The sequence below is a fragment of the Nomia melanderi genome, chromosome 2, assembly GCF_051020985.1.
Source record: "Nomia melanderi isolate GNS246 chromosome 2, iyNomMela1, whole genome shotgun sequence".
NCBI lineage: Eukaryota > Metazoa > Arthropoda > Insecta > Hymenoptera > Halictidae > Nomia > Nomia melanderi.
This window is the reverse complement of record NC_135000.1, coordinates 906,766-932,981: the sequence shown is the minus strand read 5'-3', so window position 1 is coordinate 932,981 and position 26,216 is coordinate 906,766. Positions and strand designations below refer to the sequence as shown.

The 26,216-nt window shown below is 32.3% G+C and overlaps 8 protein-coding genes across 12 annotated transcripts; 5 read left to right on the top strand and 3 right to left on the bottom strand.

Moving 5' to 3' along the window:
* The first annotated feature begins 39 nt into the window (after positions 1–39).
* On the top strand, positions 40–8,567 carry LOC116425998 (uncharacterized). 3 transcript variants are annotated; one of them, XM_076364587.1, is made up of 4 exons: positions 40–222; positions 1,269–1,403; positions 1,774–1,862; positions 1,968–8,567. In XM_076364587.1, exons 1-4 carry the CDS (start codon positions 102–104, stop codon positions 2,079–2,081), a joined length of 459 nt encoding a protein of 152 aa, XP_076220702.1. In that variant the 5' UTR covers positions 40–101; the 3' UTR covers positions 2,082–8,567. The 3 variants fall into 3 exon arrangements, with proteins under 3 accessions (XP_076220702.1, XP_076220704.1, XP_076220703.1); XM_076364589.1 differs by having other exon boundaries at positions 118–576; XM_076364588.1 differs by having other exon boundaries at positions 118–660.
* On the bottom strand, positions 769–8,179 carry Nup160 (nuclear pore complex protein Nup160). The gene is made up of 11 exons (XM_031974384.2): positions 8,030–8,179; positions 7,411–7,724; positions 7,211–7,334; positions 6,622–7,148; positions 5,251–6,539; positions 4,957–5,178; positions 3,626–4,308; positions 2,818–3,530; positions 2,521–2,754; positions 2,337–2,440; positions 769–1,328 (listed from the first exon to the last, which is right to left on the bottom strand). Exons 1-10 carry the CDS (start codon positions 8,112–8,114, stop codon positions 2,339–2,341), a joined length of 4,293 nt encoding a protein of 1,430 aa, XP_031830244.1. The 5' UTR covers positions 8,115–8,179; the 3' UTR covers positions 769–1,328; positions 2,337–2,338.
* LOC116425997 (solute carrier family 35 member E3-like) lies at positions 8,534–9,846 on the top strand. The gene is made up of 5 exons (XM_031974386.2): positions 8,534–9,025; positions 9,155–9,307; positions 9,370–9,452; positions 9,523–9,661; positions 9,732–9,846. The coding sequence occupies exons 1-5, from the start codon at positions 8,534–8,536 to the stop codon at positions 9,798–9,800; spliced, it is 936 nt and encodes a 311-aa protein (XP_031830246.1). The 3' UTR covers positions 9,801–9,846.
* A 344-nt stretch (positions 9,847–10,190) lies between these two features.
* On the top strand, positions 10,191–12,064 carry pont (RuvB-like helicase pontin). Its single transcript, XM_031974412.2, has 3 exons — positions 10,191–10,650; positions 10,736–11,411; positions 11,491–12,064. The coding sequence occupies exons 1-3, from the start codon at positions 10,510–10,512 to the stop codon at positions 12,042–12,044; spliced, it is 1,371 nt and encodes a 456-aa protein (XP_031830272.1). The 5' UTR covers positions 10,191–10,509; the 3' UTR covers positions 12,045–12,064.
* LOC116426003 (glycine dehydrogenase (decarboxylating), mitochondrial) lies at positions 11,726–18,263 on the top strand. Its single transcript, XM_031974410.2, has 11 exons — positions 11,726–11,865; positions 12,646–12,934; positions 13,017–13,095; positions 13,649–13,784; positions 13,867–14,257; positions 14,762–15,282; positions 15,360–15,639; positions 16,184–16,833; positions 17,175–17,635; positions 17,731–17,876; positions 17,959–18,263. Exons 2-11 carry the CDS (start codon positions 12,731–12,733, stop codon positions 18,058–18,060), a joined length of 2,970 nt encoding a protein of 989 aa, XP_031830270.2. The 5' UTR covers positions 11,726–11,865; positions 12,646–12,730; the 3' UTR covers positions 18,061–18,263.
* A 1,994-nt stretch (positions 18,264–20,257) lies between these two features.
* Positions 20,258–22,948, bottom strand: LOC116426006 (uncharacterized). 3 transcript variants are annotated; one of them, XM_031974417.2, is made up of 6 exons: positions 22,432–22,645; positions 22,059–22,266; positions 21,421–21,956; positions 21,287–21,362; positions 21,017–21,202; positions 20,258–20,740 (listed from the first exon to the last, which is right to left on the bottom strand). In XM_031974417.2, exons 2-6 carry the CDS (start codon positions 22,108–22,110, stop codon positions 20,328–20,330), a joined length of 1,263 nt encoding a protein of 420 aa, XP_031830277.1. In that variant the 5' UTR covers positions 22,111–22,266; positions 22,432–22,645; the 3' UTR covers positions 20,258–20,327. The 3 variants fall into 3 exon arrangements, with proteins under 3 accessions (XP_031830277.1, XP_031830275.1, XP_031830274.1); XM_031974415.2 differs by lacking the exons at positions 22,059–22,266; positions 22,432–22,645 and adding an exon at positions 22,652–22,948 and having other exon boundaries at positions 21,421–21,950; XM_031974414.2 differs by lacking the exons at positions 22,059–22,266; positions 22,432–22,645 and adding an exon at positions 22,652–22,947.
* Positions 22,949–23,105: 157 nt separating this feature from the next.
* On the bottom strand, positions 23,106–24,487 carry LOC116426007 (U3 small nucleolar ribonucleoprotein IMP4). The gene is made up of 2 exons (XM_031974419.2): positions 24,220–24,487; positions 23,106–24,132 (listed from the first exon to the last, which is right to left on the bottom strand). The coding sequence occupies exon 2, from the start codon at positions 24,084–24,086 to the stop codon at positions 23,151–23,153; it is 936 nt and encodes a 311-aa protein (XP_031830279.1). The 5' UTR covers positions 24,087–24,132; positions 24,220–24,487; the 3' UTR covers positions 23,106–23,150.
* Positions 24,488–24,596: 109 nt separating this feature from the next.
* On the top strand, positions 24,597–26,179 carry LOC116426008 (protein OPI10 homolog). The gene is made up of 3 exons (XM_031974420.2): positions 24,597–25,071; positions 25,358–25,487; positions 25,565–26,179. The coding sequence occupies exons 1-3, from the start codon at positions 25,042–25,044 to the stop codon at positions 25,993–25,995; spliced, it is 591 nt and encodes a 196-aa protein (XP_031830280.1). The 5' UTR covers positions 24,597–25,041; the 3' UTR covers positions 25,996–26,179.
* The last annotated feature ends 37 nt before the right edge of the window (positions 26,180–26,216 follow it).

The window sequence follows — 26,216 nt, the reverse complement described above, 5'->3', positions numbered from 1 at the left end:
GATGCCTATATACATAATAATAATAACATATATATGCAACGTATACTATATAACATATATAGTATATATATATATAATATATATAGCATCTATGCGCAACAATGATATATATATATACATATATATATGTATTCATTCACGTACGTATGCGCACATATTGTATATGGTGCATAAATGCATTATCCGTAAATGATTCGAAAGTAACGCATACATTTTGCGCAGGTAGTTATGCTATATTATGTAAATACAAGACTTTAATCTGCATAAATAGTTCATAAAATTTGTTACATTTAACATCTTATGTACGTTTATCTATTCAGATCATTATTTAATTTGTTATTGAATATGCAACGGATTTATTTGTTTATTTTAATTTGAAAATACAAATAAAATAGATATAACTTTATTAAAAGGAATATGATAAGGATCAAATTTTGATGAATCAATTTAATGATTCTTATAAAATGAAAAGTAAAATTATAAAAGTACACTTAAATTATTAGAAATAAGGTAATGTGTAAAAAATCAAATAATTGTATAATTTAATTTGAAATACAGCAATGTTTGTGACCTGGGGTAAGTATCAGAACATAGACTATAACTTTCTCTGTGTATACAATAATAAATATTAACCAATAGCAAGTATGTATATATACGCAAGTAAGTAATATGTGTTTACACATGTAAACTAATATTTAATTAATAAAATTGCTTGCACTATATAGTCTATGTATTAAAAACATTTTTTTTTATAAATAGTACCAAAATATTTTATTGTACGACAGATACACAATTGTTTATGTAAATGTTTTAATAACTTAGCAAGATTATATGATACTACAATATATTAACAAAAGAAAATTAAATTTTATAGGGTTTGCGAAACAACGGAAGTACCATGATAAAGAAAGTTTCATTACACATATGAAAATATTATAACAACTATTCTAACATATTTATCACTAATAATTCCATAAAACTGAATAAAATTAATTCGATAATAAATTCACGATATACACCTAGTAATTCGTTGTCCCCATATGTATCCTAATAAAGCTGGATACATGCGAAACAGGAATTAACATTGTTCTAGTTTAAAAATAATTGTACAAATGTAGTTTTCGAAAAATTGGGTATCAGAAACTTCTATTACAAAATGATTACAACAAATCAAATCTACTTTTCTTATTAAATCTGTGTTAAAAGTTTTGAATACACATAATAGTAATGATAGACTGGAACAGTACACCAAAATATTTACATTATAGGGGACTGGTTCACAAATGGAGTTCAATCTGCAAAGCTTGACACGCAAAGCTTCCTTGATTCTGTAATTATAACCAATAATAGCATTACAAAAAGAATTCCTTTATCTACAAATGAAATGTATAAATCTTATAATGGTGAGATAACTCGCAATGGAATATAGATCTAATAATTATTTTTAATGTACAGTATTCTTGTGAAGTTCCTCTCTGTTTTACATATACCTGATCCTCGATTTACGTGAAAATCCGTTCCACGTGGATTCGGTTTACGAAAATTAAAATTGCGTAAATAGAGTCTATAAATAAAAGAGAAAACAAAATATTGAAAAAAAAAGCCGATATAAGTTTTAGAAATAGATATTTATTACACATAACCAAACAAAAGATAAAATAATGACATTTCAGAAAACAAAAGTACATTTTATTCGGTGTTACTAATTTACCGCGTAAATCGAGGGTCAGATGTAGTGCCGTTGTCACGATAAAATGTTATACTTATTTTTAGATCCCGAAATACAGAGATATTATTGGGCAGCACCTTTTTTACTACCTATTGGAGCAGCTTTCATTCTTGCCTTACTAGTTCTTTTAATGGTAATAATTTGTTTGAAAATCCTCGTATAATCATGTTTAATATATTAGATAAAATTTAATATTATTTTTCTTGGAAATATAAATTTAAACTCGCGATAATTTCAGGTTTTATTCAAAAGATGTCCACACATAATCGTAACGAGTATCATATCGATTCTTGGAGCACTTATTTTATTTGGAATACAAATATCAATCAAACAAACCTCAATTTATATTTAATAATGTCTAATGTTACTAATAGAGGATAAAGTATTTGTTAGTATGTTGAAAACATGGTGGACCAAAGCTAATATAAAAATTATTGCATCAAAATATATGTACGATTATACATTTAGGCATATATTCAATTTTCATAATATGTAAAAGTACTCCATTTGGTAATTATCTCAAATGACTAACATGATTTATGTACATATAATATTTACTATATTAGTCTGAATGAAAGCAAATTTTAAAATAAAATATGTTACTCACTGTTAGCAATTCTTGATGCTTGATTTCATTTCGATCATATTTTTCGACACGTTTGTTACTTTTTGCTCGTACACATTTAATGCTTGTAGTAATTTTTGATAGGCCTGCGATAAATATTTTTTATTTATATGTCTCTCATTTTTATGAGATAATAATTTACGAACATAAAGAGTTCATATATTACCTCAGAGAAAATGCTGTTTTCTTTACTAGCTTCTTCTAATTCATGTAAAAGTACTTCTAATGTATTAAATGGCAACCAAACTGCTGGAGATACAGAGGTTAAGAATGTTTCGAGGCCAAAATGTTCTTTGCCATCTCCCAAGATTGCATTAATATATTCTACCGCTAAATCACTGGCTTCTATTATTCTTCCACTATTCAGCATTAGACGAAGGAGTTCTGCAGCATTCCGTTTCTGCAATGTGGAAGATATTAACTTTAAATTCTAAACAAAGTTATCAGTTTATGAATTACTCACTTTATATGAAATTAACAACCACTGAGGTATAAATGCCCCTTCCTTCAGTAACTTGCCAGAAACTGCCTTATGCAACTCGCTGCATCTATCTTTTTCATGCTTTAACGTTAGATATTCTAATAACCTCCAAGCAGTATTTGTACTGTTCGTATTTGAGAGACCAATATCAAATATATCATTTTGTATTAACCAATCCCAGGTATTTGAATCTTCCCTTCGACTTAATTGAAGAAGTCGAATGCACTGAGAAGTCAGGCTTTCAAGTACAGAACTTTTATTAATTTTAAATTCGTCGCACAAATGTAATGCTGTTGTATATAAACCAATGGTTGATAATATAATAATAAGTTCCGAAGGGTCAGCATGTGCAACGATCTGTAAATCTGAATTAATTTTCGATATTTTTAATCTGGCATCCACTACGTAGTATTCTTTCTTAATATCGTCCAATTCAAGAACTTCTATTTGTCTTTTTATTTTATAAGATAAAATATCCTCGTTGGTGATATTCCCTCTCGATTGTCGATCAAAATGATTCAATTTTTCCGGAAAGTTATGATCTATTACAGGTCTAACTATCCACCTGTACTTATCGGATACAAGGTATAACGCATTAATGCATGCTAATAAACATTGAGCTTGCCTCGATACAATTGGAACAGATTGTGATTCTTGACTTAAACGCATAGCTTGCTCATACATGACAGAAGCAGCTGAAAGAAAGAAATGAATTAACTGTTGCATTACAAATTTTTAGTCATTGATTTATTATGTAATAAGTAATTAAGGTATTTATTTAAAATCTTACCTTTACGCATGTTACCCTTGTTTATGTGAAAACTATATAAGAAATTATAGTAGTTATTCTCCATGAGATCCACACTTCTGGCTCTACCTTCTACAATTCTTTCGAGGTCTTCGTACATATCCACATATGGAAATGAAATTAAGTCTATAAGTTTTCGTCTCTCAAACAGAGTTACTACTAGCTGTCTTAAACAGTCCACTTTACGTGCAGCATCTGGATTTGAGTTTAAACAATTGTACGCCTTGGTATGATGACCCAAGTTCAAATGTTGAGTGAACACTATAGAATGAAGCGTTGGTAAATTGGGATCATCTTTATCAGCCATTAGTATAGCTGTTTCGGCAAGTTCTATAATACAATCGGCAGCAGTATGCTCTTCGAAAAGTTTAATGACTTTTAAATAATACTGAATTAAAGAATTATTTTCTGATAATACACTGGTCTCGAGTAAAGTGTCAGCCAAGAATTCATCGGTTAAAATTCCTCCAGATGCTCGAAGGAAATGATCGCAAGCTTTATGTGCTTCTCCCATTTCCAACAACGCGACCGCCAATATAAATTTTCTCGACGCGCTATTCCATTCACACCATGTGTTCAGAAGTCTGACATACTCTTGTACGAGCAAAAATTGACAACTGGATAAAAGCCATTCTGGAAAAATAAAATTGCCCGACCTTGGCCATCTGTTGAAAAGTTTAATTAAGGAAATAATTCATTATTTGTGGAGAGAAATAGTATAATATATACGTAATAGGCAATACATATATTAGGTCCTGTAATATGAGATGTCGAATATTTCTTACTCGTAAACATTTCTATTTTTGATGTCGTTATTCCTCAGTTTTTCATACAATCTCTTAAACAGTTTCATTGTCGATTGTTAGAGTAACTCTTTGCAAACAATTTTTTCCGAATTGTGCATAATAACTACTTCTTACATCATTTTTTTAAAACATTCATGTAAGTTTCTTATATGAATTCAAACTTGGAAATAATGCTGCAAAAACCGCTCAAAATATAAACAAAGCATTTGGGGACAATACTGTGAATGAAAAAACAGTGCAGCGTTGATTTGCAAAATTTCATTTCGGTAGTTTTTTTGCAAAATGAGCCGCTTGATGAATCTGTAATGTAGTTTATAACGATATCTTTAAAATTGATTAATTCTAAACATTCAGAATTTCCCAAATAAGGAATATATGCATTAAAAACACGTTAACAGAAGTGTATTGAATCGAATAGAGCATATTTTGATTGAATAAACGTCTTTTAGAACATCACATAAGGTTTCCTTTTCATTACACGACTTAATAATATTTGTAAAAGGATACACCAGTTGTGCGATAAGCGTGATGTGTGTCAACATTCCGTAATGCCATGGTATTAAAGTAGTCGCATCTAAATTTGTGTGAGCTATCAAATTATGAGCATATTTTGCACCACTGCTCTGTATAAATAATTCTAACAATGATAAAGATCGATGTTGCCTAAATCCCACGTTTGCTCTTGAATCAACGAGCTTCAGCAACGCTAAGCGCTGAATACTAGAATCCCTTAAAATATTTATAACAATTTTAAAATATATTAAGCACTCGTGCAAGAGAAAAAATTAAGATTTTACTTACAACAATGATTGCGCCGGCGCTGGTAATGGTGTAGATTCACATATCCATAATACAACATTATATGCTTGCGTTAATACAATTGTTCTCGGTGCTAAAGATGATTTGATAGAGTGCAACGACCGTGAATCAAATAATTCCGGGCGTAACAGTATCATTTGTTGCAAAATCAAAAGATTTCTACAGATTGAAAATCTTAATTGCGTTATTTGAGCTACACTTTTTGATATTGCTGAAATCCCCAGCTGGCTACCGAAGAAATGATTTATACTGAGTAGCATTTTCGAAGCGTCGTGATCTTCGTTAAATTGTAACTTATGCGGTTGACCAAGGTCGTATGTTAAAGCTTCTAACAACATGGCTATGGCACTGGATAGATCCCTAATATTTGACAATCTGTGGCAACTAGGATGGTTCATGATGATATTACTAATAGGTTCTTCTGAATCAAGCATCAGCTTCGACAGCATTTCATCGATAATACTATCTGGGCTTTTCAGATGATACAGTTCTCGCTTGATTATATTTTTGGTTTCTTCTGACAACTGCTCTTCTAGTAGCACTAATACAGACATCAATACAATGAGATCTTGACATATATCGTCATCTTGCGATAAAACAGGTGTTGTTTTAAATCGAGATATACATGACTTCTCATTACAAAACATTAAATATTCTAAAGCTTCCATTGGTCTTAGAAGAGAAAATGATGATTTTTTAAGTAAAACAATTCCATAAACGCTTGGCATTAATAATAATCCTACAGGCCTTGCACTATTAGCATGGTACTGTATTACACAAGAGTAAAATCTTGACCAACAACGATTTGCAATTTCTAGATAATCTTCATCCATTAGTTCATAATCCATCACTTCTGCTTGTATTTCATCTTCTACTGCAATACAAACACGGTCTTTTAACTCGGTCGCAGAAAGAATGTTGTCTTTTGTATTCCTTCCATGGATAATTGTGAAAGATTTAGAAAGGACGTTAACATTAGTATTTTTCTTTGATCTTCTGTAAATATTTAATGCCTTTGTAATATCCGTTAAAGAAAACTGTCCAGGATGAAAAATGTAATTAATGTATGCCCGTCTTGGATTAATGTCAGGATCACTAAGGATGTAGTCTCTATCCGGTGTTTGTTCTAGAACTGTTGTTTCCCATTCAGAGTTAACTCTTGTGCCAGTCAATGACAATTGTGCATGTGTTACTTCAACTGTATCCATATCAATAGTTCTCCATACTGCCCATAATCGTGTAGTTGTGAACGAGAAATCAACTAAATGTTGCTGTAAGTATAGGAATGTATATCACTAACAATGTACAAGAATAAATTATATATCTAACACATTATTTTTATTATATACTTACATCCTGTGCAAATCTTGTACATAATCTTACAAACTTGAATATGCCATTATCTTGAATAGGTTTTAAAATACTAAATTCACATCTAGTGCTAAATTTTAAGAAAGTTCCTAAGTATAATTCATTATCAAGCCCTAACGCTTTTCTCAACATATGCCCTTGGTCTCCTTGAGATGCTACACGATTATCAATGGTCGCATCAGTCACAGCTATACACTGAGCTTTATTACAAGACCACATACGAATATTACCCTCACGACACAAAGCAAATAAATATGTGTCATTTCCGAAATTATGTATTACCAAAGACATAGCCACATGAGCTTCAGAATTTCGCCCTCTAAAAGCAGTTGCTATACCACTAAGGAATCTTGGCACTATAGAATCCTCCTTTAATTCGCTAGTGTGCACAGCACCAGTTTTTATGTCTAGTCTTAAAAGAAGTATAATTCCTGAATTATAAGCAAGTGCGAATAATGCTTCTTGAGGGGGTATGTACCATGACGTGGCTGCATGAGGCACTGGAGAATCTATATAGGGATTAGATGATTTCTGTAAGATAAATACAATACTCAATGCTTTCTTTACTTACTTGTAGTTCCTGCGTTTGTAATAACATAGAACATATGCGGGTCCTCTTTCGCTTTCTTCGCATTTTGAGCAGATGCTTCGTTAAATATTGATTGTACACCCAAATCCTTGTATGTATTTAATTCCTGTGGAAAATGAATTTGTCGATATTGTAATTACATAGAATAACTAATTTCCCTTCAGTTTGTTTAAATTTCTTACATTTTTATAAATCCTTTCAGGATGAGGAAACGATAATTTATGTATACTCGAAACAGTCGCTATCAATATAATAACGGAATTTTCTGTTTCATGTATTGAAATACCATCCAAAATTGGTGTGTCCGTAAACTTATACCTCACTCTACAGTTAATCAAATTAATATCTAAACTGTGCTCAACCAATTCGAGCACATCATGGGAAATACGCCAATAAATAAACCGATTACGAGTGTAATATTTTGAACAATCCTTATATGAATAACCACCAGCTCTTTCTGGCACTTTTATATCTTGTAAGGTACTTTGACTTCCCCCTATAATATAATATAACACATTACAAGGAAACAACATATATGTTTAATTGTTATATTCTAAATCATTATTATAGTATAAATAGTTTAGTAATTATTATTATTATCATAAAAATACGTTGTAGGTATATATATATATATATATATATATAATTATATATATTTTACAATTTAAAACTTGAAGATGTTGTTTTCTAATAATTTACATTTTAATGAACAAATATCGCTTATATTTTTTGTAGAATCTCTTGCTTTCTTTGTAGATTTTTCATTTATTCAGCTATCTTGAAAAGGTTATAATCGCTCACCTGTATTTAATGTAATTTCGTTCCATTTTTCCGGTACCGTTTGATCAGGCACGACTTCTCGATAACCAAGTGGAAATTCTTCCATATTCCAGTTTAATTTTAAAATAAACACTATGTCAATTTAACTATCAAATTACATTACAATGCCGCTAAAAATTTTAGTATGTATTGAACGTTTATGTCACGCTTCATGCGGTTCATTTTGGCGCCCTCGATCGTTGTTATAACCTTAACTGCTTTGACCCGTTGATATAGGTTAAAATTCAGGCATGCGATGATATAGTTCTTAATAAATATATCTAAGTTGATGATCAGAGAAAATATGTAAATACGAATGAACAAAAGTTAACCAGAAAGACACATATTAATTGCTACTAATTCCTGTCTAACAACGTATATATTAAGATGAAATGTACAACTAATTTGTCGCCTAGGATATTTCAAATACATGTTATGGCTTCTTTACCGGTTACACATTAATAGTAAAAAAACAGTGAATAAAGTATGAATAAAAAAGTTGTCACAGTATTCTATTTAATATTGAATATATTGTTTTCAATTGTAATTGTACTATTGAATAAATGGCTATATGTCCACACAGGCTTTCCAAACATTACATTATCTATGATACATTTTATTATTACTTTTGTGGGACTAATAATCTGCGAAAAATTTGACGTTTTTTGTTTAAAAGATGTAGCTATCAAAGAAATGTTATGGATTGCCATGACCTTTTGTGGATTTGTTGTACTTACAAATTTAAGTCTGGCATATAACACAATTGGAACTTATCAAGTGGCTAAAATGTTAACAACGCCTTGTGTGATAATACTGCAAATACTGTTTTATAAGAAACATTGTGGTTTACTTGTTAAGTTGACATTAATTCCAATTATATTAGGAGTTGTAATTAATTTCTATTACGATATACAATTTAATGTTATTGGAACAATATATGCAACTATGGGAGTATTCGTAACATCTTTATACCAAGTGGTAGGACATTTTTATTTATCTCTTATAAAATTAATTGTTTCATATAAAATCGATTTTCAAAATATATCTGTTATAGAATAACTGATATGTCTTAATGTATCAATTTCATAAATGGACTTTTCTTTATAGATGCTGAATACAAAACAGAAGGAATTTCAAATGAATCCAATGCAATTATTGTATTACCAGGCACCTTTATCTGCTATTCTATTATTCATTATTATACCATTTTTAGAACCTGTAGAACAGACATTTACACAGAGTTGGTCACCGATAGATTTAGTACGTTAATATATGAAAATATAAAGTATCGAACAAGAAAACAATGCATATTTTATTTTTAGGTCATGATTGTGCTATCAGGCATAGTGGCATTCTTTGTCAACTTAACTTCCTATTGGATAATAGGGAAAACTTCACCACTAACGTATCCTTATCGAATATTTTATAAGACATATGATTTCTCAATGCTTTGTTATTCCTTATAGACTAATCAGTTATAATATGGTTGGGCATTCTAAGTTTTGTTTGTTACTTCTAGGCGGATCGCTCATTTTTCATGAAACATTAGCCATGAATCAAGTAATTGGGATAACATTAACATTGATTGGAATTATTTTGTATGCACATGTAAAAGTGAGTACAGCAGATTTAAAACTTTATGAAGTTATAAAAAACATCCTCTTGAATATAATTTAATTTTCAGATGAAAGATGCTCAAACCGTAACAACAAATTATGAAGAAAAAGAAAGAAGGCCGCTACATAGAGTATAATTTTGTACTAATATTTGTGATATGTAATAAAAGAGAAATAGTAATATTGCTTTTTTAAAAAAGTTTCTTCCATTCCTTAAAAAGTTTGTAAAATATTAAAAAAGTATTTTAAAAAATTAATTATCTAAGAAGGGAAAGTAGCAAAAGGAGGGTCGCGGTCACATCTAGGGATAAGGAGTAAATAGTAACACTTGCAGAAGTAAACTTTGAAGATCATTTTATAAATCATAGAGCGTTGCTCAAACATTTTCCCAGGTGCATCGGACCCGACAATACGTCATCTAAACCGTTCTTATATAGAAACTAAAGTGCGAACCAAACACTTTCGAGAAAATGATAAATGCAGCGGACATCTATCGGCAAAGAAAAGCGTTAAAATATCCATGAATTTCGTAAAGCAAATAATGTTTGATCGGTATTTCATATTGTGTCTTTTAAATAGTGAAATTTATGCTTTTTTCGTTTGGTTTAAACTATTATTTATATTAATCAACAGAAAAAACTTTAAAACGTATTTTCGCGGGAAAATAAATTTAAATTTGACTATTTAAAATCGCTCATTAAGTGTTAATCACAATGAAGATTGTTTCTATGGTTACGAGAAACTTGAAGTGGGGATAGAAATTGTATCAATCAAACACCTGCGTAAATACGTAGCAACGTGATCCTGATTTTTCTAAAAGAAAACTGTTTACAATAGTGAAGAAGAATGAAGATTGAAGAAGTAAAGAGTACTGCTAAAACTCAAAGAATTTCAGCTCATACACACATAAAAGGTTTAGGTCTTGATGAAAATGGGGTAGCAATACAATCCGCGGCCGGTCTTGTCGGCCAAGAAATGGCTCGTGAGGTTAGAATCCTTTATATACTTATAACTTGTACATATATAAAAGAAAAAATAATTAAAACTTGAGTAATAATGTGGAACTTTTTAGGCTGCTGGAATTGTAGTTGACATGATAAAATCTAAAAAGATGGCTGGTCGAGCTGTATTATTAGCTGGCCCACCAGGTACAGGAAAAACTGCAATTGCGCTTGCTATTGCACAAGAATTAGGTAATAAAGTACCATTCTGTCCCATGGTGGGCTCAGAAGTTTATAGTTCTGAAATAAAAAAAACGGAAGTGCTTATGGAAAATTTTAGACGAGCTATTGGTCTCAGAATCAAAGAAACCAAGGAAGTATACGAAGGAGAAGTTACAGAATTAACTCCAGTCGAAACAGAAAATCCAATAGGTGGATATGGGAAGACAGTATCCCATGTGGTTATTGGATTAAAAACTGCTAAGGGTACAAAGCAATTGAAACTGGATCCTTCCATATACGAATCTTTGCAGAAAGAGAAAGTGGAAACAGGAGATGTAATTTACATCGAAGCAAATAGTGGTGCTGTAAAAAGACAGGGCAGAAGCGATAATTTTGCTACCGAATTTGATTTAGAAGCAGAAGAATATGTTCCGTTACCCAAAGGCGATGTACATAAGAAGAAAGAAGTTATTCAAGATGTAACGTTACATGATTTAGATGTTGCTAATGCTAAACCACAAGGTGGACAGGATATCATGTCCATGATGGGACAATTAATGAAACCTAAAAAAACAGAAATTACAGGTAAGAATATTTGAATTAAAATTTGAAAATGCTTATATATATAATCTAAATAAAATTTTATCAAAATGACTTATTACAGACAAATTGCGCAAGGAAATAAATAAGGTAGTGAACAAGTATATTGATCAAGGAATCGCAGAATTAGTACCAGGAGTTTTATTCATCGATGAAGTACATATGTTGGATATAGAAACATTCACCTATCTTCATCGTGCTCTAGAAAGTGCCATTGCTCCAATAGTCATATTTGCTACTAACAGAGGACGCTGCATAATTCGAGGCACAGAGGATATTGTATCACCGCATGGAGTACCTCTTGATCTCTTAGATAGATTACTCATTATACGAACACTTCCATATTCTAGAGCAGAAATCGAACAAATAGTTAAGTTAAGAGCTACAACGGAGGGACTACAAATTGAAGATGAAGCTTTGACTACCCTTGGTGAACTAGGTACAAAAACAACTCTTAGATATGTAGTACAGCTTTTAACTCCTGCTGCATTAACAGCAAAAGTAAACGAAAGAACGATTATTAAGAAAGAGGATATTGAAGAAGTAGGATCTCTTTTCTTAGATGCAAAGTCTTCTGCCAAAATTCTTACGCAAAATAAAGATAAATTTATGAAATAAATGTGTTTATTCAATTGTTATTTAGTAATGTATTTTTTATTTAAACTTCACCTATTGTTTCACTATATTATAAGCGTATATATACTACTGATCTAGTTGAATTGAAATTTTATAAATAAAACTAAAAATTTTTGAACAATGGATATTACATTATTTTTAAATATTATTTGTTGTCTCCTGTATTTTTAAAATTATAAACGGCGAAACTACTTCATAAGCACAATGCGCAATATTAGAAATATCAGTGATAAGCGAAGTTTATTATTTCAACAGATGTAAAATAATATTTTTAAAGCTATAAGTCATGTTTATGAAGCTTATTACTGTTTATTATTATTATTACATATACACATAAAATAATAATAAATATATATATATAAAATTATGTTGTAGTGATAATTATTTATCTAATTTACAATATTATTATTAATTCAATGCATTATACTTATATACGTGCGTGTGAAGGTAGTTTCTCAATACTGTGTAAGATATATTACAAGTGAGGGGTTACAAAAGTTCAAACTGTAATCAGGAGTTGTGACATCACTAGACGATAGGTCTTGTGGTATAAAATCTCCCTCTACTTCAATGTACTACTTAGTTTTCAGAAATCGAAATGGTTATAGTATACGGCTATACTATTGGAACTATATTTTTGTAAATTGAGTAGTCACCTAGGAGGCATAATGCTGCATATGTTGGAAATTGCAAAGTGTTCAAGATTGTTAAGTGAACATAGAGTGATTCAACACCTACGTGGATTAGCATTAAATAATGCGAGGACAGGAAATATCAATGTACTTTGCTCTAGAGAAGATGAATTTGCACTTAGACACATTGGCCCGCGAGAAGAAGAACAATTAGACATGCTGAGAACCATTGGTTTCAAGGTATTGTAATGTAACAATTTGAAAACATAAAATACATTGTCACATAAGTTTCCTTGTAACTTCAGTTTCAACCATTTTACAGAGTTTAGAGGAATTAACGAAAGCAGCAATTCCAGCAAAAATTCTATATAACGAAGAATTAAAAATTGAACAATCGATTAGTAAGTAAATGTATAAAATGCTTCTAAAATGCTTTGAATAAAAAGGAAAAAGGAAGAGTTTGTAACGGTCTCGAGTCTGAAGTAGTTGAAATATAAGAATTATTGTGCAGAAACGTGGGAAGTCACGAGACTTTTGATAACGAACACATGAGAAGCGATAACCCTTTGACACTGAAACATATCCGTCAATGCAAGAACAACTTGAAAATATTAGGAAAGTCACATTGCGCGTGAAATATTTTTATCAATTATTCAATACAAGAGGAAAACTTAATATAAAAATCTTTTATTCTAGCATTATTAAATTAACAACTTAAATTTCTATTATTTAGGATAAATACATAAAAAGATGATGTATTGTTATTTGTGAACCATACTCACATTGGTATTCACGTGATTTTCTGAAACAGATATCTATTTTTATCTTATTTGTATTTATATTATATTTCCATATTATGGATTATAAGATATTCATTCAAATTAAATAATGTATTAATTACTATCTTAATATTACGACCATGCAATAGATTTTCCATTAAAAAATATATTCCAGCTGAATATGAATTATTGAAAAGAATCACGAAGATTTCTGAAAAGAATGAAGTATGGCGTTCGTATATCGGGATGGGTTATCACAATTGTTGCGTTCCCCACACCATTATGAGAAATATATTCGAGAATCCAGGATGGTAAGACATTTAAAAAAAAATGGGTCACCGATAATATCGATACATAATTGAAATGACAAATTTCCTTGTACAATGGCAATAGGACAACGCAGTATACTCCATACCAACCAGAAATTTCTCAAGGAAGACTCGAGGGTTTGCTAAATTACCAAACAATGGTATGCGATTTAACTGGCATGGAAGTAGCAAATGCATCGCTTCTGGATGAAGGCACGGCAGCAGCAGAAGCTTTGGCTCTTGCTCATAGGAACAACAAAAGGAAGAAATTATTCGTTTCTGATAATGTTCATCCTCAAACGATTAGCGTAATTGCTACACGTGCTACTTCCTTGGGTCTCACTTTAGAAATCGGGGATGTATTTCAAATTGACACCAGTAAAAACGATATTGCCGGAATCCTTGTACAATATCCGGACACAACTGGATCTATTCACGCATTTGAGGATATTGCAAAAAGGGCGCATGCTGATGGGGTATGTATTTCAAGGCTTCAAATGGATAACAATGTGACAATCATCAATAACTTATACATATATCTTTATATCTATGTATACCTATAATATGTTTCTGCGAACTGAGAACTGAGAACACCTAATTTTCTCGAAAAATATGAGTGATATAAAAAAATATCTGAAACAAAAATTATAGAAAATTAAGTGTTACATATCTTATTTGTTTGACTTTGAGATGACCTTGAACTGCCCTACAAATGTCATGTTATAAATTTTAAATGGAACAGTATATTTTGTATTAAATATTCCTATAGCTGACGTCGAGACGTTCCCGAGACATCATAAAACTATTATTTTTACTTAAGTTGTTGTTGGGATATAAACGTACAAATTTTACATGTCAATATAAATTATTTAATAAAAATCTATTGTCCCATTTAAAAATTTTAACATGACATTTGCAGGGCAGTCCAAAATCATTTCAAGGTCAATATAATATACATTTATATATGCGTATAATTACAGACTCTTGTCTGCGTTGCTACCGATTTATTAGCATTGGCTATTCTTCAACCTCCAAGTGCATTCGGAGCTGATATATGCGTCGGTACGAGCCAACGATTTGGTGTGCCATTAGGATACGGGGGTCCTCATGCAGGATTCTTTGCATGTCGAGAAAAATTGGTGCGTTTGATGCCTGGTAGAATGATCGGTGTGACGAAAGATTCAACAGGCCGTGATGCATATCGTTTAGCCCTTCAAACACGTGAACAACACATTAGGAGGGATAAAGCCACTAGCAACATTTGCACTGCACAAGCATTATTGGCGAACATGTCTGCTATGTATGCGGTGTACCATGGACCTGAAGGTATCAAGAACATAGCAAACCGAGTACACAGTTTAACCGTGACTCTTGCTAAAGGTTTGGAGAAAGCAGGCAATAAAATAGAAAACGAATACTTTTTTGATACTATAAAAATATCACCCAAGTTAGCCATGAGTGTTTTAAAATCTAATGCGACTTCGCATAAGATGAACTTTAGGTAATTGTTATACCAGAACGTAACGACTCGATAAATTGTCTTGTAATATTCTGAACAGACGTGAACAATTTTTCCAGATATTACCAAGACGGAATCGGGATATCCCTGGATGAAACTACGACCGTACAAGATATAAACGATATCTATAAGGTATTTGGTGCAGAAACAACGGTCGAAAATGTGTGCCAGGATGAGTTTTGTGTGGACGGAAAGTTGAATAATTCGCATTTCGCTCGCACCACACCGTACCTGCAACATCCTGTGTTCAGCAGTCATCGTTCTGAGACAAGAATAGTTCGTTATATGAAATCGTTAGAAAACAAAGATGTGTCTCTTGTGCATAGCATGATACCATTGGTAAGCATTCAATATGCATTAACACGTTGACTGCCACGACAATTTCGAGCGTTTGTATAGTGATACGCTTATGCTTTTATAATAAAGACAAATGATATTAGAAATAATTATTAACAATTTGGTATTGCAGTAATTATATTATACTATTATTTAGTTACTTATGTTACTAAATATTGTTATTCGACATGAATTTATTTATTGTAATTGTTCTCGAGTAATTTGGCAGCTCCGGTTATCGACGACTACCTTAACAGTCAACGTGTTAATCCTTTTCGGACGAGAATCTTTGAAAAGACTTAAAATCTTTAGCTAAGAAATTTAAATTATATATCGAACTAAATACTGTAGAAAAAGAGAATTGTGTATTGATCTGTTGTTATTTGAATAATTCAATTATATATTGGTAACTTTGTATCTCGGATACGAAAGTTTCATATTTCCAAAGTACTGACATTCGTCCTCAAAGGGTTAATGGCACTCCTTATTATAAACAGATTGCAATAATTTTTATGATATATATATATGTATATGTACATCTTGATAGGGTTCCTGTACAATGAAACTGAACTCCACTACGGAAATGATGCCCTGTAGTTTACCAGGATTCACGAGCATTCATCCTTTTGTACCTATCGAACAAGCCAGAGGATACCAACAGTTGTTCGCTGAACTGGAACATGATCTATGCGCTATAACTGGTTATGACAATATCAGCTTTCAACCGAACAGCGGAGCTCAAGGAGAATACGCTGGCCTAAGGGCCATACAGTGTTATCACGAGTCTAAAGAACAGAAACATCGACAAGTCTGTTTAATTCCTATTTCCGCTCATGGCACGAATCCCGCTTCTGCCCAAATGGCTGGTATGCGAGTGAAACCTATCTTGGTGCAGAAAGATGGTTCCGTGGATATTGCACATTTAAAAGAAATGATCGATAAACACCGAGAAACATTATCTTGTTTGATGATAACGTATCCGTCTACGAACGGTGTTTTCGAAGAGACGATTGGTGACATTTGCTCTATGGTTCATCAAGCCGGAGGTCAGGTATATCTGGACGGAGCTAACATGAACGCTCAAGTAGGGCTGTGTCGTCCGGGTGATTATGGCAGTGACGTTTCGCATCTAAATTTGCACAAAACTTTTTGTATTCCTCATGGAGGTGGTGGACCTGGAATGGGACCTATTGGAGTGTAAGTTTATTGCGTTCAGTCGAACATTCTAATAATCAATCGAATTCGTGAATCCTAAAGCAGCACAAGTCCACTTTGTAATGTTATCTATATGAGTTATTGATTTAACTGTTTTTAGCTTACTGAGACCTGTTTAATAATATTAAAAATATAGACGTAATGAAAGTGTATCTGTAGTCAATACTTGCAGCAAGAATCAACAAAATAGATAATAAATAAATGAACAAAGATGGAAGGAAAGATTGACTTTTCTCGAAATGTTGATTGGTTGATTTGTGCTGTTTTGAAATGCATGGCTTCAATTCTGTTTTACAACAATGAAAGTAATTATGTCTTCGCAGTAAACGGCACCTTTCGCCATTTCTTCCGACTCATCCTGTAATCAATTGTACGGGTAATGGTAGCAATGAAAAGCGACCTGGTACAGTGTCGGCTGCTCCCTTCGGATCGTCAGCTATTCTGCCAATCTCCTGGGCATACATCAAAATGATGGGTCCTAAAGGATTAAGGAAAGCCACGCAAGTTGCTATTCTAAATGCTAATTACATGAGCAAAAGGTTAGAGAAGTTTTACAACACTCTGTACAAAGGGAAAACGGAGTTGGTAGCTCACGAGTTTATCTTAGATGTGAGAGATTTTAAAAAAACGGCGAATATTGAAGCCGTGGACATCGCGAAAAGACTGATGGATTATGGTTTTCATGCACCTACAATGAGCTGGCCTGTCGCAGGTACATTGATGATTGAACCAACCGAATCTGAGGACAAAGGAGAATTGGATCGATTTTGTGACGCTCTTATTTGTAAGATTGCTACTTTTTTATTCGGCAATATTAGGATGGTTTTATGAATTTGTTACTCGACAAATATTGGAAATTTTTCGTGCTCTCTTTTGCAGCCATAAGGCAAGAGATTAATGACATTGAAAATGGAAAACTAGACATTGCCAATAATCCATTGAAAATGGCACCGCACACTCAGGAGCAAGTGATATCGAGTACGTGGGATCGGCCTTATTCACGGGAAGTAGCAGCATTTCCAGCTGTAAGTGTTTAGAATATGGTACTTATAAGAAACGATATAACATACAAATTAATAAACCGTTATATATTTCTTTGCATTTTAGCCATTTGTGAAAGGAAGTAATAAAATTTGGCCAAGTGTAGGAAGAATAGACGATATATATGGCGACACAAATCTGTTCTGCACTTGTCCTCCTGTTTCTTGAAATAAATAAACTATTATTTGTAATTAAGTTTTATCTTGTACAGTTAGTTCTAAGTAAATTATTTAAATATTTATTGTTTTTATATTTCTATACAAACATACTATTTATACATTAAGTATATTCATGGTGTACCTGTTATTCAATGATTAGCAAGATTAATAAAAAGGACTAGATAAAATTGCATCTTTATTTCGTATATATTATTATACTTACAATATAAAAGAACATAGTCTTGAATTTAGATCCAAAATCTCATTCACAATTTAGATGTTATTGTTTTTATAGAAAGATGGTTAAAAATAAGAAAGTATTTAAGATTTTCTTATTTCGTTTATTAATTATTCCTTGTAATTAATTGCTAATTATACTTCCATCTGATTAATTTATTTTTGTTATTGCTTCTTGCTGAATTCTTTATCTAAGTACATTTTGTCGCAACAATACGATTGATATACGCATGACCTAAATATTATATTAACACTCTATTAACAAGATTATAACGTACATAATTTTATGCCAAATGGCATCATCTGTATATAAGGTGTTAATTATATTATTATTTTTCAGAATACGCTAAGTCATTTTTCATAAACTAGTCGCTGATAAGATATTATAATGTATTTGGTTAATTATATTACATTTAATTTTTTCTATTTATAAATAACAATTACAAACTGTTCTCTAAACAAAATTGATCAAGAATATCAATCGAGATACTCTATTACTTAACTATTACTTGCAAAAGTTTTAGGAGTGTTGAATGAAACATATTTAAATAAAATGAAACCAATATAAAACCTAATTTAGCACATAGAAGAAATATTTATTTTTACAATTCTATAGTAACAGATAAGTCTAAAAATATAAATGTTTAAATAATGAATACAATTTTCTTACTCCTTTTGCTTCTTAGTATTATAATTTCAAAAGTTATATAAATCTAGGACAATCAAAGAAATATGCACCTTTGAAAATTATTTTAGTAAAAAGTACATAATCAACTAATTTTCAAATTATCCTTAGAATCAAAATCTTAGATTCTAATTAATTAGAATCCAAAAATAATAAAATTAAAAAATTATGTTCCCTATGAACATTTTCAAGAATGCTAAACCCAGTTGAACTACCTTGCGAAATAAACTGAAGAAAATCAATTTTTTTTCTATTTATTAAAAAAAAACTTCCTCGTAGCTACTTTAGAATTCTCTACTAGGGCTGAATTTTGCTGCACATTTTCTTAACGTAGAATGTATTTCTTTTCTTGGGTAGGGATTTTGGTTTAAGGGAAGTACACCACTTAGAGACATTTTAAATATAGGTAAACTTTAGGAACTTTTTTTATTAATAACAATTAAGTAAAAACCTTTGATTTTTTCTGAGTATATCACTGTAACCTTCTGCTTTATATTTATATTTTTTCTAAGCTAAAATATTACAAAATAGCACAGTTATTCGCTAGCTTCGGAACTCCTTTTCGTAAAACATCCATTGTTGGCCGGCACGATTGAAAATAACTGAAATATCCGACGACAAAAGTTTGTATGAATTTATAAATAGAAATATATATCTTTGGTAATAAAGATTACCAAAATATTTACATATTTATAAACAGTTATGATTTAATTGTTTTATGAATTTGTAAGATTTTACCTTATTTTTAATTTATTTAATATATTTCATGTAATCATCGTTTTGATTCTGTTTTAATAAACAAATAAAATTAATCAATTTATTTCACTGAGGCTCTTCCCCTCTTCGCTTAGTCAGAGAGAAACATCACCTTACTCACTTCCCTCTCCTCTTTCAGCTGCTGAGTGGGAAGCCACTGCAAGTAGACTAATCACCACTACAAATGGTGTATAAGTACATACGCATATAAGTCTCCTGTTTGTATAGTACACTAATAGAATTGCGCACAATGCTAAAATTAGTCAACTGAATGTGGGAATCAGGCAACTCCTGGATTACAAGGAGTTGATGATTGTCTAATTAAGAGTCAATTATTAGAAGAGAAACAGTTAGATATTCTTGTTGTAGAATATTTTTTTAAATGAACAAAATGAAACGAACCCAAAAACCATAGTGTGGTTTTTAATCTGAAATACACGGCTGGAATTCCATTCCATGTTCTCTTAATCTTATTTTTTATCGATTCAATAGTGAAAAACTAAGAAGGCGAGAACTACGTTAATGTATATTCAATTAATATACAATGTATTTACAGTATATGTTATTACAGATTACCATCTAGATATTTAATACATACATTATAAACCAGGCATAAGATATGCAATATTATCGAGCATCTGCGAAAGTGTTTCGTGTTTAGCTCCATTCGTTTCTGGCACTTGCTGCGTTAAACAAATCAAAGGTCCCAGAGCACACAAAAGAGAATCCAGCAGAACCGATAGACTGCCGGAAACTGCAATTTGTCCATCGTGTTCTTTTAATCGTTCACCAATGATAGTTAAGCTTTCACCGAGAAGCTTTAAATGGGCGGCAACATCGATCGGTTGTGTTCCGACTACTTTATACATTCCGGTGCCTATTAACGGTTCGTTAACTAAATCTTTCCCCGATCGGTTCGACGGTGGGGATACTGGAACATTTCCTACTACGGACGGTAGACCTAGCTGAATTGTTTTTTTAGAGGTAGCAGGTTTTTGCTCTTTTCCATTACCTGCAATAACATAAGACGAAAGAAATCGGTAAAGGACAGTATCATCAATCCGGATTGTTCTGATTTGCCTACGTGTCTAAACGAGATGCATGCATACAAAACAAATAATAATGAAACATCTACCACAGAATTTTTAGGCATAAAAACAATATTCAGTTTGATAAAATTTTCACTAATACGCGTGCACGAGAAGCAAATTAAGATGAACAAACTACTGCATGACTTTAGTAGCATACTTGTAAAAGTGATGTTATACATGAGAACCAACAAACCCACCAATTTTATTAATGAACTTTTTTCGCGAAGCGGGCGCTGGCATTTTCCAAACAGGCTCATCTTTACTCGCAGGTAAAGAATGAGGTTTCGCTGCCAAGCGTTTCGCGCGTCTGCGCCAGTTATATTTTTCCAGATTCGGCACTGTAGCCCACAGTTCTCCTAACCGTTTCGAAATTGCTGCAAAATCTACAAAGAGCAATGTTTCACGAGTAACGTTAGCTTTGTTTCCTGATCAACTATAGTATAGAGAAAGAAATAAAACTTATATACCCATATATGGACATTGTTCTAGCAATTCTTGCCTAATTTCTTTAGCCCACAACATGTAAGCAGTAAATCTTGTTTTCTGAAAATATTATTGAATCATCAGATAAGTTCCCTTAATAACTGTCATTTGTACATACCCCTTTGTCTTTTCGTTGCGCCTTCATTCTACCTATGATTTTGCCATCTTTGATAATTAGTTTTTTCTTACATTTCTCAAGCATGTATAAACTATTCGCTTGAGAAGGTGTTTCTTGGCCAGGTGGCTCGAGTTTTCTAAAGCCTGTTTCTCTATCGTCTATCATAAGTGGATCTACATCGTCATCACTTCCAGAGTCCATACTGTATCTTTCATCTTCGTTCAACCCAGAGGGATCATCCGAATCTGATCCTGATGATTGTCCTTCGTTATCTGATAACGTTTCAGCCTTAATTCTTTGTTGACCAGAATTAGAATTAGAATTTTTTCTTTGTCGTCCACCACTCCCATGTATCGACCGAGTAGGCGATACATGTTCTGAATCATATCTATCCAACAATTGTTGATTTTGTAATTGCTGAGCTTTTTGACGTTTGTATTTGTTATCCGTAAAATCGTCTGGCGATTCAAAGTCGACAAGTTTGGAAGATTTCTTTCTCACACGGCCACTGCGGGAGATACCAGTGACCTCTAGATCTGAAATATAAAGCCGACTGCACCTTGCCAAGAAAGAGAAAGGATCCAAAATACTTTGCAACACAGCTAACTACCACTCTCACACATTGATCGAGAACTCACAATTATTACGTCTACGCATTGTATTTGAACAAATTGTACACCAAATGTACATGGGTATTTAAACATAGTTTGCTGCATATGCCTTTTCTCATTCTTGTCGGCAAACTTAACAATTTTTTTAACCGAAATAACAATCACCAATTAAATCTCGTGGACGCGTATTATGTGACATGAAATGTCTTATTTATAAATCTAAACAATAGATTCCCTGTATAGATGGAATATATAAAAATATAGAAATTTGAAATGAGCTTTACGGCCATTGCGATCCGTTTCATAATAATTTGTATAAATAATATATTATTTAACTGTGGTGTCATTCTATTAAAGAAATTTTATTTAGAAAATTTAATGAATAAGAAGAGAACCTAACCACAAATGTATTGTACTCATCATTAGTTCGACGGTTCTCCGCTACAAAGAAAAGCGCTAGAAACCAAAAGTTGAGCAGCTTGGACTAAAATATCGCCAAGGAAATTGACAAATTAGCTACGTACGCGCGCAAATCATGCGAAATATTACAAGCGGACACGAGCAATACAAGCAACTGTTCTACCAAACGTTTTCCTTTATAAAATAAATGCTGATCTCACCGTCACTTTTCTGACGTTTCGGTGTCACGAACATATCCATAGCGTCGCTTTGTTGTTCTGTGATGAGCCTCTTACGCCGCGGCGTCTTCTCAGATTTCGCGGGTTTATGAACGCTGGTTTGCATCACGCAATAATGACTTTTCTCCCTTTTTCTGAGGCGTATGCATTTGATCACATTTTGCTTGTTACTTTTTCGCAAACAAATCTGTTTCGTTGCTAAACTTCTCCGTTTTAATTCTATGACGTTTTTAAAAACAACTGCCGCAAACAAAACCAGAATGCACTGGTGTTCAGTACGTACGACGCATTCGCATGAACATCGCGCGAAATTTTCAAATCGGTCTGTCGTATCATTGACAATTGTCAAACTATTTAATGACGAATGAGTAATTTTTCTTCTTAAAGATTACGAGAAATGTATAAAAGGTTTATTTTGTCTGGTTCAATAAACATATTTATAACATTAAAAAATTTATTTGCATTAATGAAAATAATAATTCTATATATCATCTTCTTGCTGCCATCCATCTTCCTCAGATAAAAATCTTCTTTTATAACTAGTGTTCATGTAAGGTCTTAAAGCCCATTCTGTATCTGCAGCTGCTTCTGCGTCTAACGTACCAAGTTTAATTTCATAGAGCTTCAACTGAAATCTTGGTCCTATTTCTGTTAATTCAACGTCCTTCCCACTGACTTTTTTATAAGTGTGGTGTCGAAAAGATATATAATCGTCGTGATTTGCAAAAGTAATTACTCTTTTACTATCTTCCTTGGGCACAGGGAATAAATACTTCAAAATGCTAGTAACTCTTTCACTCAACTTCGTTTTAAAGTTGTGAAAAATAAGATGAGGATATTGTTCTGACATTGTTCCAATATCTGGTATGTCGTGTCTCATAATAACATCTGACATTGTGAAGTACGCGGTAGGTCCATATGGTAAATGACAAATGATAAGAGTATCTGGTACACCCCTATGTTCATGTACAATTATAAAGTCTGTAACATCATTTGCCCTACAGGCATGTATGAGCTGTTTCATTTCGTAATTTCCTCGATTCATCCGTTGAGAATTAGGAAATATTAAACGTAATTCTTTAACGAACATTTTCAATCTAGAACTAGGATCCCGAGAGGTGGTGATTACAATTTTTGGATTTTCTACTCCAGCCCATCTGTATTCGTCATCTTCATGAGAGGCTAATGCTCCACCCATTTCTGTACCCATAGCAACAGCCAATTCTGGCCCAGCATCTTCCCAATCCAAACTTCTTTGTATACGTAATGCATCTTTTCTAAGATCTGGATGTATTGGTATATTTTCCTCTAAACTGCGTTTCAGTTTTTCTTTTTTTTCTTGTATGCTTTTCAATTTATCCTGAACAGATTTTCTATACAAATATTCTCTGCGGAGTCTTGCTTGTCTGCGTAACATTTTAATCTACTGTTATATGTCCTTTTTCGTTCTGAACCTTTTTATTCTAAAATGAAAAATTAACTATGATACAAGTGTAAAGGTTATATCAAACACAACACGTGTTTACATGAAAGAATTCCTGTCCCCTTACCTAACATTGAGTGTGGGTAATTAAAATGAGCTCTTGTTTACTGTAATATTCTAAAGCATTCACGATATTTCTAATAATACATGAAAATAATAGGGTAAAAATCCCATAAATAAATGTTTTACAGCGAGTACGTTTCAGGTAATATTTTAAATCAATTTTTTTTCTGCTACATGATGCAGAAAATTTTCAGAAAAATGTCTGTAACGCCATCTATGTAAAATCAATTAGACTACAGCCAACATAAACCTCCACTGTAGATATTTTCGCAGTGAACTGGTTAAACATTCTCTCCGTAACGTCGCGTTTTGGAGATTTCCTTAACATCTCATTTCTATTTTCACCGTCTCGTGGCGCTACTTAGCAGACTTCCGAGTAAAAAGAGTAGCGTCGAGTGTCAGCCAATGAAGGGAAAGACAAAGTGGTTTCCGCGATTCTCGTATACTTCATTGAACCCTCTGTTTCACGAAGTTACAAGAGTATTATAAAGTTACTGTAAATGATGAAATCATGTTTATTATAATTAATAAAAACAGGAAGAAATATAATTTAAAACAGGTTGAATCAGAGGCACCGAACAAAATATTTTAATTTATTTTTGGTGCATAGTAATCAAATATATGAAAATAATCTTTTGGTATCAAGCACTAACATCATTTACATATCGAGTTTCTGATCTATAGTTTCGTAAATTGAAACGAATATCCGTCTTGCGGTGTCGTAAATGTTTGAGCGGTGTCATACCATTACATGTGTACCGTACATTTTCTAGAGTCGTGTGATAACTATTAGAAGAGTGTAGAATGCTCTAGATTGTGCGTGAAAATGCTTGGTATAATTGTATCTGGTCGACTCGTAAGTATTGGCCCATTTCATAATTTCTAAATATTGTTACTACATTTTATTTGTTCAGTTTATGAAACTGTCAGTGTAATATGATTATAGCGTTTAATATATATGAAATATCTTTTGAAACAGTATAAGAGTTAATTGTTTACTTGCTCTTTAGATTTATCGTTTGCGTTTTATCTAATCTTTAATCGTTTTTGCCTATACTTATATATAACATGCCAACACACTGTAATAAATAACTCTTGTTTTGTGTGCAATACAACCTTCCTACTTATTACACACATTATAGGTGCAAACGGATTTCCAACAAATAGGAGAAAACCAATTCTTAATAACAGTACCTGATGCGGATAACATAAATCATATTGTGGTATTCCTTACTGGTACTATACCTTTTCCTGATGGAACAGGTGGCGCAGGTATATATTATATTATTACACGATACAACACACATGAATATAATTACAGGAAATTAATTGAAGTTTAATTGCTGTAGTGTATTTTAGTTGGCCGGATGCAAGTGCTCCGCCAAATTGGCAATTTCTTGGGTATATTTCCAATATTAAACCTTCGGCCATATTCAAAATATCAACACTGAAGAAGAACCATGAATTTGAAAACAGCAACGTAGGAATATTTGGAATTGGAAAGATTTCACATGTAGCACAAATAGGGGTTTCGATAGAACCAATTGGAGCCATAGAGTTACAGGCAGCTTCAGTATCTGAAGCCACATCGAATTCTTTCTTAGAGTTCGTACAAAAGATGCTTACCAGTTTCTTAAATTACGTATCTAGTTTTTCTGTAACTCAGGCACAAATGACACCAAATCCAATGGAAAATTTTGTACCATTGTCTACCATTCAAGGATGGTACGAAACATTCGAGAGAAGGCTACAGCAGAACCCAAATTTTTGGAAAGCTTGATGTGAAAGTGTAATTAACTCTTGCATTGTTTATTTGCGTTTTGACAGCACAACGTGTCTCAAGGCATGTGCATTTCTTAAAATGTGGTGTATTGGATCACGTCGTACTGTGCCCATAAACTTTAATTTTTTATATTCTCATTGACAAACAGTATGTGGTAATAATAAGAATAACTATGATGCAATCGCGTACAGAGTTTATCATTATCAAGGTGCAGAGTT

Bases quoted from the DNA above. Each gene is read 5' to 3' on its own strand.
- pont (XM_031974412.2), top strand. From the start codon at position 10,510: ATGAAGATTGAAGAAGTAAAGAGTACTGCTAAAACTCAAAGAATTTCA. The intron at 10,651-10,735 runs GTTAGAATCCTT...GGAACTTTTTAG, and splicing joins GCCAAGAAATGGCTCGTGAG to GCTGCTGGAATTGTAGTTGA. The intron at 11,412-11,490 runs GTAAGAATATTT...GACTTATTACAG, and splicing joins TAAAAAAACAGAAATTACAG to ACAAATTGCGCAAGGAAATA.
- Nup160 (XM_031974384.2), bottom strand. From the start codon at position 8,114: ATGGAAGAATTTCCACTTGGTTATCGAGAAGTCGTGCCTGATCAAACG. The intron at 7,725-8,029 runs GTGAGCGATTAT...ATTATATTATAG, and splicing joins CGAAATTACATTAAATACAG to GGGGAAGTCAAAGTACCTTA. The intron at 5,179-5,250 runs GTAAGTAAAATC...AAATATTTTAAG, and splicing joins GCGCCGGCGCAATCATTGTT to GGATTCTAGTATTCAGCGCT.
- LOC116425997 (XM_031974386.2), top strand. From the start codon at position 8,534: ATGAATAAAAAAGTTGTCACAGTATTCTATTTAATATTGAATATATTG. The intron at 9,308-9,369 runs GTACGTTAATAT...TTTTATTTTTAG, and splicing joins GTTGGTCACCGATAGATTTA to GTCATGATTGTGCTATCAGG. The intron at 9,453-9,522 runs GTATCCTTATCG...TAGACTAATCAG, and splicing joins GGGAAAACTTCACCACTAAC to TTATAATATGGTTGGGCATT.
- LOC116426008 (XM_031974420.2), top strand. From the start codon at position 25,042: ATGCTTGGTATAATTGTATCTGGTCGACTC. The intron at 25,072-25,357 runs GTAAGTATTGGC...CACACATTATAG, and splicing joins TAATTGTATCTGGTCGACTC to GTGCAAACGGATTTCCAACA. The intron at 25,488-25,564 runs GTATATATTATA...TAATTGCTGTAG, and splicing joins TGATGGAACAGGTGGCGCAG to TGTATTTTAGTTGGCCGGAT.
- LOC116426003 (XM_031974410.2), top strand. From the start codon at position 12,731: ATGCTGCATATGTTGGAAATTGCAAAGTGTTCAAGATTGTTAAGTGAA. The intron at 17,636-17,730 runs GTAAGATTGCTA...TCTCTTTTGCAG, and splicing joins ATTTTGTGACGCTCTTATTT to CCATAAGGCAAGAGATTAAT. The intron at 17,877-17,958 runs GTAAGTGTTTAG...TTTGCATTTTAG, and splicing joins AAGTAGCAGCATTTCCAGCT to CCATTTGTGAAAGGAAGTAA.
- LOC116425998 (XM_076364587.1), top strand. From the start codon at position 102: ATGATATATATATATACATATATATATGTATTCATTCACGTACGTATG. The intron at 223-1,268 runs GTAGTTATGCTA...TTTACATTATAG, and splicing joins AACGCATACATTTTGCGCAG to GGGACTGGTTCACAAATGGA. The intron at 1,863-1,967 runs GTAATAATTTGT...CGATAATTTCAG, and splicing joins CCTTACTAGTTCTTTTAATG to GTTTTATTCAAAAGATGTCC.
- LOC116426007 (XM_031974419.2), bottom strand. From the start codon at position 24,086: ATGTTACGCAGACAAGCAAGACTCCGCAGAGAATATTTGTATAGAAAA.
- LOC116426006 (XM_031974414.2), bottom strand. From the start codon at position 22,775: ATGCAAACCAGCGTTCATAAACCCGCGAAATCTGAGAAGACGCCGCGG. The intron at 21,363-21,420 runs GTATGTACAAAT...TAATATTTTCAG, and splicing joins CGCAACGAAAAGACAAAGGG to AAAACAAGATTTACTGCTTA. The intron at 20,741-21,016 runs GTGGGTTTGTTG...ATGTTATTGCAG, and splicing joins AAAGTTCATTAATAAAATTG to GTAATGGAAAAGAGCAAAAA.